This window comes from Taurulus bubalis, assembly GCF_910589615.1.
Source record: "Taurulus bubalis genome assembly, chromosome: 12".
Lineage (NCBI taxonomy): Eukaryota > Metazoa > Chordata > Actinopteri > Perciformes > Cottidae > Taurulus > Taurulus bubalis.
The window spans coordinates 22,187,777-22,200,175 of record NC_136600.1 but is presented as its reverse complement, the minus strand read 5'-3'; the positions used below and the strand labels follow the sequence as shown (position 1 = coordinate 22,200,175).

The 12,399-nt window shown below is 45.6% G+C and overlaps 2 protein-coding genes across 2 annotated transcripts; both read left to right on the top strand.

Moving 5' to 3' along the window:
* Positions 1-3,258: 3,258 nt before the first annotated feature.
* tmem158 (transmembrane protein 158) lies at positions 3,259-3,948 on the top strand (the record flags this gene model as incomplete). The annotated part of the gene is made up of 1 exon (XM_079227631.1): positions 3,259-3,948. One exon carries the CDS (start codon positions 3,259-3,261, stop codon positions 3,946-3,948), a length of 690 nt encoding a protein of 229 aa, XP_079083757.1.
* Positions 3,949-6,124: 2,176 nt separating this feature from the next.
* cdcp1a (CUB domain containing protein 1a) lies at positions 6,125-12,206 on the top strand (the record flags this gene model as incomplete). Its single annotated transcript, XM_079227360.1, has 10 exons — positions 6,125-6,297; positions 6,348-6,430; positions 7,167-7,376; positions 7,495-7,857; positions 7,943-8,311; positions 9,353-9,544; positions 10,049-10,420; positions 10,503-10,859; positions 11,429-11,513; positions 11,777-12,206. 10 exons carry the CDS (start codon positions 6,125-6,127, stop codon positions 12,204-12,206), a joined length of 2,634 nt encoding a protein of 877 aa, XP_079083486.1.
* Positions 12,207-12,399: the final 193 nt, after the last annotated feature.

Here is a 12,399-nt window from a genome sequence, read left to right as displayed (position 1 = left end):
AAATTGACGCCAAAGCGTCTTTCACGGATGATGGTCCTCACGTCAAACACACGGAGGCGGGCCTCTGGAGCAAATTACACCATTTAGACATCACAGAAGAAAACCATTCATACAAGTGACGTTCATATTTCCCAGCCTGCAAAGATGAAAGAGAATAATTCATCACAATTCTGCCGCCAGTCAATGACCTGATTCTGTTAATAGCTTATTATCTTTCCTGATGCATTATGTATACATTGTTAGGAAGAGTATTCTGGTAAAAGGCATGGCTGTTTCCTCATTAGAAGCCATACTCACAGCGTGGAAGCAAGATGCATCGACAGTTAAGTGATTGACATCTTATAGGAGGCGGGAATAGTGTTGCTGAGACAACACTAATAAAATATAAAAGCAATGTAATGAACTTCCAATTACCGTAAAAGCCGGGTTACAAGCCGCTACTACCTTCGATGGTTGTCCCAGCTGCAGCAAGCTAGCGTTGCTGCTAGCTCCCCGCTGCTGCTGCTAGCTCCCCGCAGCTGCTGCTACTGCCCGTGTCCCCTCTGCCCGAGTCGGGCGTCGAGCGGGGCTGGTGGAAGTTAGGGGGGAACTAGCAGCAGCGCTAGCTGGCAACAGCGGGGAACTAGCAGCAGCGCTAGCTGGCTTCAGCGGGGAACTAGCGGTGGACACCCACCGAACGTAGTAGCGGCTTGTAACACGATTTTTACGGTAATGCAATTGTTTTAATTAACAGAACTGTTGATTTTAATTGTAATTGTCTAGTTTGACCTGTTTGATTGATATGTCACAAGGCACATACGATCTCACACTCCTGCATTTATTCAAAGAGCTTACAAAACGGACACTTTTTGATGGCCTTGGTCACAGTTCTATCATCCGTCCACTTCAGCTCTGAGTTGCATAACCGTGATGCAGGGCTCTCAAGTGTCACGCATTGAGCGTGACTGTCACGCATTTCGGTCTTAAGTCACACCCTCCCGCCACAGATCGTATTTCTCACGCTGAAAAAAAACTCTAGGCTATTTAATGTGCCGCAGCGCACAAACATGACCTGGTTGCGCTGCCCTCGCCATGGAGGAATCAAGCACGTCTCCCCCGAATCCCCTGGTGTTCTGCCGTGAGGTGCCACTCATCAGCCAATCAAAAAAAGAAATGGGCTACACGAATAGCCAATCAGAAAAACGTATCTGTTGTATCTGGGTGAAATGTAATCCAGCAACCAATGAAAATAAAGCAATGGGGATATGTCACTCTTACCTGTCTTAAAAACTTGAGAGCCCTGCGTGATGTTTTAGGAGCCGAGGTTGAGTTAAGGCCCACGCTGGCTCACACGGTGGCCGCAGCTTGAAACCCTCCTCGCCAAAATGGACCAGGTGTTCAACCACTAGTCCTGATATATAAACGTGTATTACAACCCACATGAAACTGAGATGGACTGCAGCTGTGTCCCCAGCTGTTAATGTAATCAGACTTGCTGTTTGTGATAAAGTGCTGGATCCAAAACGCAAAGAGGGGTAAGGGCCGGGAGGGCATGGCGAGTGTGTCCTCTTCAGCATCCGATACAGCAGCCAGGTGATACACACTGTGTACTAAACCCCTGCTGCTGCTGCAGCACGGTGGAGGCACATGTTTATTGATGAATCTGGCGGGCCCTGAGTACACAACATGGCGGAGAGAAACAAACACCAACGTACAGAAAGCTCTCAGAGCAGAGAACAGATGAACAAACAAGCAGGCGGATTGCGGACGGTTGGGTTTCCCTCTCTTAGATGTTTTCATACCAGCGAGACGAAACAAAAGTTTTATTGGACCATCATTGTTTTGTTTATGTACAAAGTCTGTTTGCATCGGCAAACAAACAGCACAGAGGAGAGTTGATTTCATGCCTGAATGAAAATGATGAATTTTGCATCAAATCTGTCCATGCCTTCTTGAATTACTGCGGTTGTATCACTAAAAGGGAGGGAAATACATTCAGCTCTTATAGTCGACACATACAGGAACATGTGAGCAGTCTTGGTGGAGAAGTGAGAGAGCAGCCCTCGCCTTTACCTCATCATCGCTGCTGCTCTTGAGCAAGGCCCTTGAGCCCCCGCTGCTATCAGTGGCCACCGTTCACGCTGCGCTCAGCGATTGTATTCTGGTCACATAAAGGTTGCTTGTTAATCTTTCCTGCATGGGATGAAGATTAACTTCTGATCTCTGGCGCAGATGACAACAGTGAAAGTCACTGATGTGACCACTTGAAATCCCATCATGCTTCTAAGCGCATTGTGACCTTTAACCCTTTGGGGGCAGGGAATTAACGTCTATTGCATTAAAATCAAGTTAGTGAGAAGTTAGAATTGTATTAGGCTTTACTTTCAGAAGGAATATATTTTAAATATATTTCCGTATAGCTCATATCCAGAACTATGGCTGATCAGTTTTTATAACCTAGGGGTGTTTTACAGGTTTTTAATTGGGTTATTTCAATATGTTTTGTCTCTCCATATTTACATTTCACTAATTTTAACACAATAAATAGAGTGACAAATGATAAAGGTCCCACCAGACCTCTATTCTTGGCAGTAAGATGGTTTTGAAACAGCATTTCTACCTTTATAATGATCAAATATATTGAAAGAAAATCAGAAACAGCTCCATTAATTATACATATTATTACATTAAACATAAGCAGGGAATGTTTCCATCTCGCTTATGTTTGTTACTTGCAGACTTTTCTCATCCTGGAGATTAAAAAAAAAACAACCACATGAGACATGGCCTTTGTTTTCAAATCACGTTCATTTCATTGAGAAAGTTGCAATGAGCATATGTGTGTGTGAGGACTCCTGATTGGAAGATGTGTGTTTGAACCTCTGTCTGACCCTGCATGCATGCGCACTGGAGGCTCTCCCCTCGCGCTCACACCTGAAGTGACAAGAGAGGAGGAGTGACGCTCAGAGAAGCTCCGAGCTGTGATGCAGGAGCGCCCGGTGCTGCCCAGCCTGCTGCTGCCTCTCCTCCTGCACAGCGAGCGCAGGGCGCATTTGGACAAGTGAGAAGGAGAGCATCCAACGGGTAGGGGAGGACGCGCGCATGTGACTGGCCTTGGTGGACGTTTGCATTCATTCAAGTCGCGTCGGGCGGGGGAATTGGATCTCTTCATCGGGAGTGGCGTTATTATAACACAAAAACTGGCGTTTTGAAGCATATTGCCCGCCTCGTCACGCCTCGTCACCGCACCATGCGAGCGGGAGAGACGCGCCCTGTGCCATGCTGAACGACTCCCCGACGCTCCTGCTGGCTCTCACCGCGGTGGCCGGACTTCTCCAGCGATGTCAGGGCTGGAGCGACGAGGACCTCCTCCTGCCGCCCACCAACTCCTCCACCGGGTTCCTGGACGTGCGCTTCTCCAAAAGGTCCGTGGAGGAGAGCGAAGCCGCGGTACCCGACGGCTCCTCCCTGCAGACCCTGTCCCAGTGCAACGTGAGCGTCCAGAGGCTGCTGCCCACCTCGCTGGTGGCCCGCTGGGACAGCAGCTTCGGCTTCCAGTGTGACGTGCTCATCTACACCACCAACAACCACGGGAGGGCTTTTTTCTCCGCGTCTTTAAACCGGGCGATCTCCCCTGTCGTCATCGAGCACCTCGGGGTCACCGGGGTTCAGCAGGAGCTGCGGCTGTGCGTGGGCTGCGGGATGTCCCGGTACCGGAGGTTCGGCCAGGGCAGGTCGAGGGGCCAGCAGGCCGGGGATCAGGTCGCTTTCTGCTGCGTGGATTTCAGCCTCGACGAGCTGAAGGGGGACAAAAGTTGGAGGTTGAACAGAAAGCCCATCGAGTCGACACTTGTGGCTTGTTTCATGACTTTGGTCATCATCGTGTGGAGTGTTGCTGCTCTCATATGGCCAGTCCCGATCATTGCAGGGTTTCTGCCCAACGGGATGGAGCAGAGGAGACCTAGATAATTTAAAACATCTTTGTTATAATTAGCCTGTGCTGCCTATACTATAATTGTAGCCATTCAACTGTTCACCTGAATGAATGATTGAGGAGCTTTGGAGACACTTTGACCAAATGTTTTGGTTTTGGGTGCTCTTTAATCCTTATTAGAGCTCCTCATCATTAGGACAACCAAGGTAAAGTATGATGGATTATACTAGCCAATAGTAATCTATACTGGGACCAACACCAATGTGTTTTGTATACCCTAGGCCTTCCTATAGATTATGTCAGTGTAAACTGTGCACACTTTTCTCTTTAAACAGTGTTTGTATAGTTTTTAATCTTTCTAGAAAGTTTTTGCCTTATCCCATGTGTAGGATTTTTTGCACTGAAAACTGAACTTTAAAGTGTGCTGTCACATATATAACCTATAGTCTTGTTCAAAGTAAATGTAATAGTTTTTTTCCCCAATACGTTCTAAAAAATAGATGTTGTTTCTGATTGACATAGAGAGGGTTTCAATACTTATATTGTTAGATTTATAATGCCAAGCTCTATAGGCGTGCTTATTTGTATTCATGTTCCAGCGGTTTCAATGGAAATAAAATTGACTATAGGCTATATCTCAGATTCTGTCTGAACTGTTCTCTATAGCCTGAATCAATTTACTTCAAGTGAACACAACATGTGATCCAAAGTTAAAAGGCCAACACTGTCAAATTCTAAAATATACTCAGTTGCCAGTTTATTAGGCACACCCAGCTAAAAATCAATACAATCTAATGCAACAGTCCCGCAATAAAAACTATTCATGAAGGTCATAATGTTTAGTTTTACTGAAACTGTTTTAGAGCGACATTAAATCAACTGTGTGTTCATTCTGGAGGATGTATTGTTTGCGGTGCTGTTGAGCTGCATTGCATTATATCATTGATATAAATTGGATGGACAAAATAAGAAACGTGTCAGTGTAACACAATACAAATCAACAGCACCTCAATCAAGCTTCCAAAATTATCATAAAGATGATTACGTTTTAACACGGATGAGGTGCAAATTGCACAAATTGACACAGATTATTTATTTATTTAAATGAATGAAACCTTAATTATACATTTTGTTCACACGTTGTAATAACTGCATATATAGAATTATTACCAGTACTTTAATATCAAGGTGAAAGTACATTTCAGGGCGTTACATTATTGCTGCATATTTAGCAGCATTTCAATGTTGTAGCTGCCCTTATTTCCAGTGTAAATGTGTTTTACTGTGACTCTGCTTAGTGTATGTTATGTGGCTCGCCCATGCAGGAAGACTTCATCAGCCTGATCTAACAACAATACTGTTTGTATCCTGCTGAACTGACTAGCCAGTTTGTGATGATGACAAATTCAGAGTGGATTTTTATCTGTAAAAATAAGCCTTTTTATACAGCCCATTGGTCATTTAATTATGTAAAAAAACACTTAATTGTCAGTTTGATAAATTCGCTCAGTTTTAACCACTGCAATCTAATTCAACAGCCCTTCAATAAATCCTCCTTCCATTGGGGTTGTAAGTGGGGTGGACAAAATAACAGAAACCTCTCAGTATAATACAGTTCAACAGATACTCCAGAATTTCTCTAAAACAGGTTCACATTACAACTGTCAAGACTTCATTGAAGGACTGTCGAATCAGACTGCATTATACTTTTTTATGAAGTGTCCCTAGAAATCTTGAAGTGGACAACAATAGAAAAACATTCTTTAATATTTCTATACTGGGAATCTATTTGTTTGTGTTGAGCCTGTGGTACTAGCTATATAGTACTGGGCTATTATGTATAATTAGAATAATAGTAGCCTATATACTTTGTTTTAGGCTATTTCATAAATTAACATTGTATTTGTAATTGCAAATAACTAATTGTGTGGATGCCTATTTCCACCAATAAAAGAAAAAAAGGAAATTATGAGATAAAAAGTCATAATTATGAGATAGAAAGTCGAAATTATGAGATAACTTCCTGTTATCTGGTGGGAAATAAAGCAGCGCATGCACACTTACTATCTCATATTTTTGATTTATTTGTATCTCATAATTTCGACTTTCTATCTCATAAATATGACTTTTTATCTCCTCGTTTTTAATTTTACTGACAGAAATGAGCTTCCATACCTTTGGCAGTTTCTGTTTCAATCGGTACCTGCCAAAATGGCCGCCGCGGCCACGCCCTCGCGTTACCTGGTGCTTTCACGCTGCCTGCGCTGCGGACACACTCACACATACAGGAAGTGGAGCAGTCGATCCACCGCGAGCTGCGCTGCTCTTCACGTAAACGAGAGGAAAATGTGGCGCATCAAAGTCGCAGCTCTGGACGAGAAGCGGTGAAATGTGCGCAGATTTCTGGATGAGATTTCCCCTCCGGATCCAATAGAAGAGCGTCAGAGGGCAGCATGTCCTCACCAGGAGTCCCGCTTCAGCTGTTACTCCTCACATGCATCGCCTTCACTGTATCAGGTAAGTTACACCTCTTAATTATTAACCAGCAGGACAGGCAAACGCTGATGAGGTGAAAGATCTGCTGTTTAAATATGAACACTGATTATTGCTCAAGTTACTGATTGTGTGGAGACACGTGAAGGTCTCATCAGATATTAGCAGTATTTCTAAGCTGTTAATATTGTGCTGATTACTGCTAATGCAGGCTGATGGAGGATTGTTGGGACCTGGATGACTTTTAATGATTGCTTTGATTAGTCCTGTCAGGGTAAATGAAGTTGTGAGGCAGGATGAGTGTGAGGACCCAAATGAAAGAAAAGGCCCTGTTGTGTCAGTGTGGACTATTGTTGTTGTCTCTGTTGTTTTGTTAAACAGGAGTCTCATCATCAAAAAGGCTAATCCTCTGTGTCATGTGTCAGATGATGGGTTATGCCTGTTTTCAGACAACCGTGTATAAATATAGAAAGAGAAATAACAGAGCGTAAACCAGGATATGTGAGATAAGCAGCCAATCGGGTGCTGCTGTGTGTTTTAACATGGCTCTGTTTGCTCAGTGCAGGCCTGGTTAGTCATCGAGGGAGTGAAGCCGAACCACCGGCCTCATCTCTCAGCACAGTTAGTCATTGTGACTTTGTTAATAACTTAGCAAGACACAAAGGGGTGATTTCATCATGTGATTGCGTGTTACTCACGAAACGTTTCCCATTTTTCTCTTAATCACTATTTTACACGCTGTGTTTTTTTCTCCCCTCAGGGGCCCAGAAGCTGACCGTCACCCCTGACAGAGGCACCGTCCTCCACATCATCAGTAGTGGGGTCAAAGGTTGCAAAGTGTGCACAGGGTCCGGACGCTCACGACAATGTGGTCCGTCCCTCGTGATACAAGGCGGCGCTCCTGTCTCAGTGGAGTTCGAGTGCTCCCGACCTCAAGATGTGTTCAGCATGGAAATTGTGCAAAATATAGGTAAATATAGTCCTGCAGCGAAGGTGCTATTTGAATGGTTCTGTTTTTTATCTCGCAGAACTAATGCAGTTGGATTTGTTTGTCGTAGAATTCATCGTTCATTAATATCTCCTCTCAGAGTGTACCACGAAGTTGTGCAGTGGCCACATCGTCCAGGCGTCCTCCGACTCATTTCCTCCGCTGGATTTTAACCGCACGTTCACCTGGAACCTGAAGGCATCTGCGCCCAAAGCGGTGAAGATAGATTTCAGCCAGTTGGGTATGAGGCAGGTCCATCCATCTGAGAGATGTCCAGACGGACACAGCTACACCCTGCAGGCCTTCCAGGCGACGGGGAACGTGACCGTGGGGAAATACTGCAGAGCGGGACCCGTCGGGAGCGCTCAGGTACCGAACCGAGGGAGCTTTTCTCTGGACGTCCCAGCAGGCCAGAAACTGCTAAATGGCCGGTTTGACGTGTCTGTCGGGGAGGAAATCAAAAGTGAGTTGGTGTCCGATGTCTCCCAATGCCTCAGTGTGTCACACATCACGTTATCTGATCATTGTACGTGTCTTTCCTTTCACAGCTCTTGCCAAAATTACACTGACGTTACCGACCGGGTCCTCGTCCTCAACGTTGCTCTCTCCAAACTACCCGGACAGTTTTCCCGACGACGACGTGATGGAGTGGTACTTTCAGGTCCCGGAAAATCAAAAGACAGCCGTTCAGTTCTTGAATCTGGAACAGCCGCGTTGCCAGAAGAAGGATACCGCGATGGAGTACCACGGCACCGGTAGAGTGGCGATGGTGCGGAGTCTGAAAGACCCGCAGCCGAATGACATCCAGGGGAAATTCTCCCTGACGCTGAGGAACTGCGAGATGGACAGAAGAAGTGTCGGTTCTCCCGGGCTGTCGCTCAGCCTCAAGGTGTTTTCCTCAAGAGCAAGATCAACAGGTTTGCTTTTCATGTTTAACTTTTGACGTCTGCCAAGATGGTTATGTGTTTGGCCCTCTGTAAACGTAACGTTATACCGCTCAAATGTTTATCAAATTAAGTGGCAGGTCGGCCTTGTGACCTTGAAAGGTCTTTTGTGGGTGATCTGGATCTTGAAGGAAGCCTGTGAAGCTAACTGAGATGGGTTATTTCTAGTCAACTGATATTTTAACCTTCTATGATCAATATTAGTGGAACATTTAGCAGATGAAGAGACAGATATTTGCCTCAGGAGTTGGTAGAAACCAAAAGTGAGCTAGAAGACAGTGGATATGGATACTAGCCACAAGGCTTCCTTTCTTGACCCGTGGTCAAATAAATCCAATATTGCTGCTTTTAAAGTTACCGCCTACAATTGATTCTTCAAACATGTTTTGTTTTGTTCGTGTCAAATCATTTATTTTTATTACGATGTAGAATGAAGAGGAAAAAAAGCTAGTCTTAGAATGCAAATGCATCACGTTACATACGTATAATAGGAAGCAACATGGTGACTGGCTCAGTGTCGGTGCAGGTTTAGCTGTGGAGTAAATAGTTTAGAGGTTCATGGCTCCTCTACATGTTGCAGCAGGCTAGCAATTATCAAATATAGCTAATCTTTATTTTCTGTTTTTCTTATTCATGTTACGACACGGGTGCAGTTTCATCAGTCAGGATTTTGATAGAAATTTCCCTGATGTCTTTTTTTGGGGGGGGTTTCTGTGAGGATGAGTAAGGAGAGTGTGACGTGGTGAGTGGGCCTCATGGCCTTTATCTGAGCCCTCGGGACATAAGATAGGGGAGCGCTGAGATTTCCTCATCGCTGACTCGCACATGACTCAACACACTTCCTTCAACGATCGGGGAATCCCGCTCAGCTCTCCGGGTCAAGCCGAGATTCAAATTCCTGTTTGACACGGTTGGGATTTGAAACGCAGGTCCCTACACATTTGCATGCGTGTGCTTGTGGGAGTCGGTGAACAGAAGAAACGCTAACGTCTCGTTGTGTTTTCATTTCTGTAGGGTCGTGTAAAGTGGACATGAGCCAAATGGAGGGCCTGTCTCTTCACATCGAGAGGGTGAGGCGGACCTCTGACTGCCAGATGAAAATAAACTCCGTGCCGAAGGAGAAGATCACGATCACGGCGACGAGCGAGCTGACGTTCCAGGACTGCTCTCCTGAAGACGTGCTCATCACCGCCATGAGAGTCATAGGTAAATCTGAGCGGAGGCCTGGAAAATAAACCTGGAATCATTCTTATAACTCTCCATACTTTGTTTATTAAATTAACAACCTGAGAACGAGCATGACGGACTCCAACATCATGTTTTACCCCAAACATGTATTTTTATTAGTTATTAGAAAGTGTTTGGAACTGTGGTCCAAGTGGATCTTTGAACCCTGACTTAACAAATAGTTAATCTCATAGAATAGGACACTTTTCTATAGTCGTCTGCGCGGTTTAATCAACACATAATCATCTCATTTTATTTAGTATTGGACGTTAAAGGGGCGGTACTTTAAGTGGTATCCAGGTAGTTTAGGTTTAATTTAAGTTGTTGGTTGCCGTTCCTCGTCGTCAACATTGCTCTTCCGGTAACGTCGTCCCTATTAATCCGGATATTTCCGTGTAAACAGTTCTCATGAGGCTGCTTCATTGGCTATAAATTCGTGTCGATTCAGTTTCTATAACTATAAGTGTGAAAATGCTTTTTCAGAGTGTCGTCAACTCAAAGACTGCACGAAGACGGCGGCCCGTCTGTTGGTGCCCGTGCTGCCGCCCTGCCTCCCCGCCCCGCTGAGCAGCGTGACCTGGACTCTCCGTCCTCCCCAGCACGGCACGGTGGAGCTGACCTCTCCCTCCGAGCCCCTCAAGCAGGACCTGCCCGGGCAGCCGTGCAACGACAGCATCCTCATCAAAGTGGCCGAAGACGACGGCACCACCATCGGACACTTCTGCCCTCAGGGAGCCATACAGAAGGTCCAGATCCACACCAACATGTCCGTCACCGTGTCCGGCGTGGAGGGGAGAACGCTAAGGACGCCTTTCAAGCACGTGCTGGATGTCATTTTTAAAGCGGAGATATCCGGTAACGAGTGGCGTCAAACAAATTAAATAAATGCATGTTTTTTAGTGATATTAAATATTCTTTTCTTTCTGATAATTTCCAGAGAGATACATCTTCACGGTATCTCCAAAGAGAGACACTCCCGTCCTTCTGGCTACTCCCGGTTGGCCAGTAGGAATGAAGCCCTACTCCACCGTCTCCTGGATCGTCTCCGTCCCGCCGAAGATGGACGCCCACCTGATGTTCGCCAACCTCAGCCAGCCCAAGTGCAGCAACCGTCACACCAACATCAAGGTGCAGAGGGTCGGCCGCCTGGAGGAGGAGTACAGCCGGCGGGAAGACGAGGAGGCCGAGAGCGAGCTCACCGTGTCGGGGAACTTCTACCTGAACATGTCCAACTGCATGACGGAGAGAGGAGAGTTCAGCGTCATCACCAAGGTCACCCTGCAGAAGAGCAAGAGTAAGAGGACCGTCGGTGGGGTGGAAGCTGTGATAAAAATAAATACAATGGGTGTTTTTAAAGGCATCTATAAGACTTATTTCAGTGCTAGACTCTGCACACGAGATAACTGTAACTAATATCACGTTACTTCAGTCTTTTACATGGTTTTCTGTCCAGCACCAAGTATTTAACGTATAGTTGTGATTGGATTTTGAGAATACTTTAAGCCAAGCTAGCAGCGTGGCTACATAGATGCACACAGAAATATTTGAACTATTAGATGAATTACTATAAATTTGGTACAGATATCGATGGTCCCCCGTAGCTCAAAACTCAATTTATCCAATACTTTGGTTTAGGAACAAATACCTAAAAACTAATGACATTCCCATCGGCCTCAGTTGTACTTTATGTTTAGCATAGGACTCTAGTCTTGTTTTCTGACCTGAGAAATAATACAATCCATTTTTGCCCCTTTTTTTTAATGAGTCATAAGAGGTCAATCAACATTCAGTAGCTTTTTTTCTAATTGTATGGACAATATAACATTTTGACACAGCTTGTATCTGTTGTTTTCTCTCATTCAGACCATATGCTGACCATCCTGAGTGTGGTGGCTGCTCTGTTGGTCCTCTTCGTCATCGTGCTGGTGGCTGTCTGTGTGGTCATTAGGTGAGTGGTTCGGCTTCATGTTCTTCAAATATGATCATTTATACTTTTAAAAGTAGACATTTTTCAGATTGCTCGCTTGTGGAAATAATTCTGCAAGTTTATTATTTTATAAAATATCGTAAAGTGCTTTGTTAAACTACATGTTTGCCTCAACCTACACTGGATTTCCCCATTCATTCATTTTTTATTTTATTAAACTGGTTAAGTTTGATGCCGTGAGTAACTCTTAAGCTCTCCATCGTCTTCTCTCCTCTGCCCAACAGGAAGAAGAAGAAGAAGCTGAATCACCAAGTCTCCATCTACAACCCAAACGGCACCAGCTTCCTGCCGGGACACAACGGCTTCCCAAAAACACGGCAGGACAACGAGTCCCACGTGTACGCCTCCATCGAGGACACGCTGGTCTACACGGACCTGCTGAGGAAGGGCGCCGAGATGGGAGTCTACGGAGAGTTTGACACGCACCAGTCCTTCCCGGGACACGCCGACTCCCAGAAGCCGCTGGTCTGTAGAGACGCCGACGCGGACGACATGCCAGTCGGGGCTTACCAGCAGTTTCAGGCTCCTCCCCTTCCCGTCAGGCCCCTGAGCCACGGCCAAGCCCTGGAGGACAACGCGCTCTACCAGACTGAAGGCGAAGAGGAACGCTCTCCGCATCTGGGGCAGCGGCTGGAGCCAGAGGGAGGGAACTGAGGAGAAGATTGGATTCAGCTTTCTGCTTTTTTTCTCTTGACCTACTTGAACTTTTGAGACGTTCGTTCCCTCGCATCCTTGTGATAACGTGCATTGCAAGAAGCCTTTTTGTTTCTTCTCTCGAGCGTTTTGCACCAAAAGCCATGGCACACAAAATAACCCTGTTGAAACCCGCCTGCAGCTTTTACCTTGT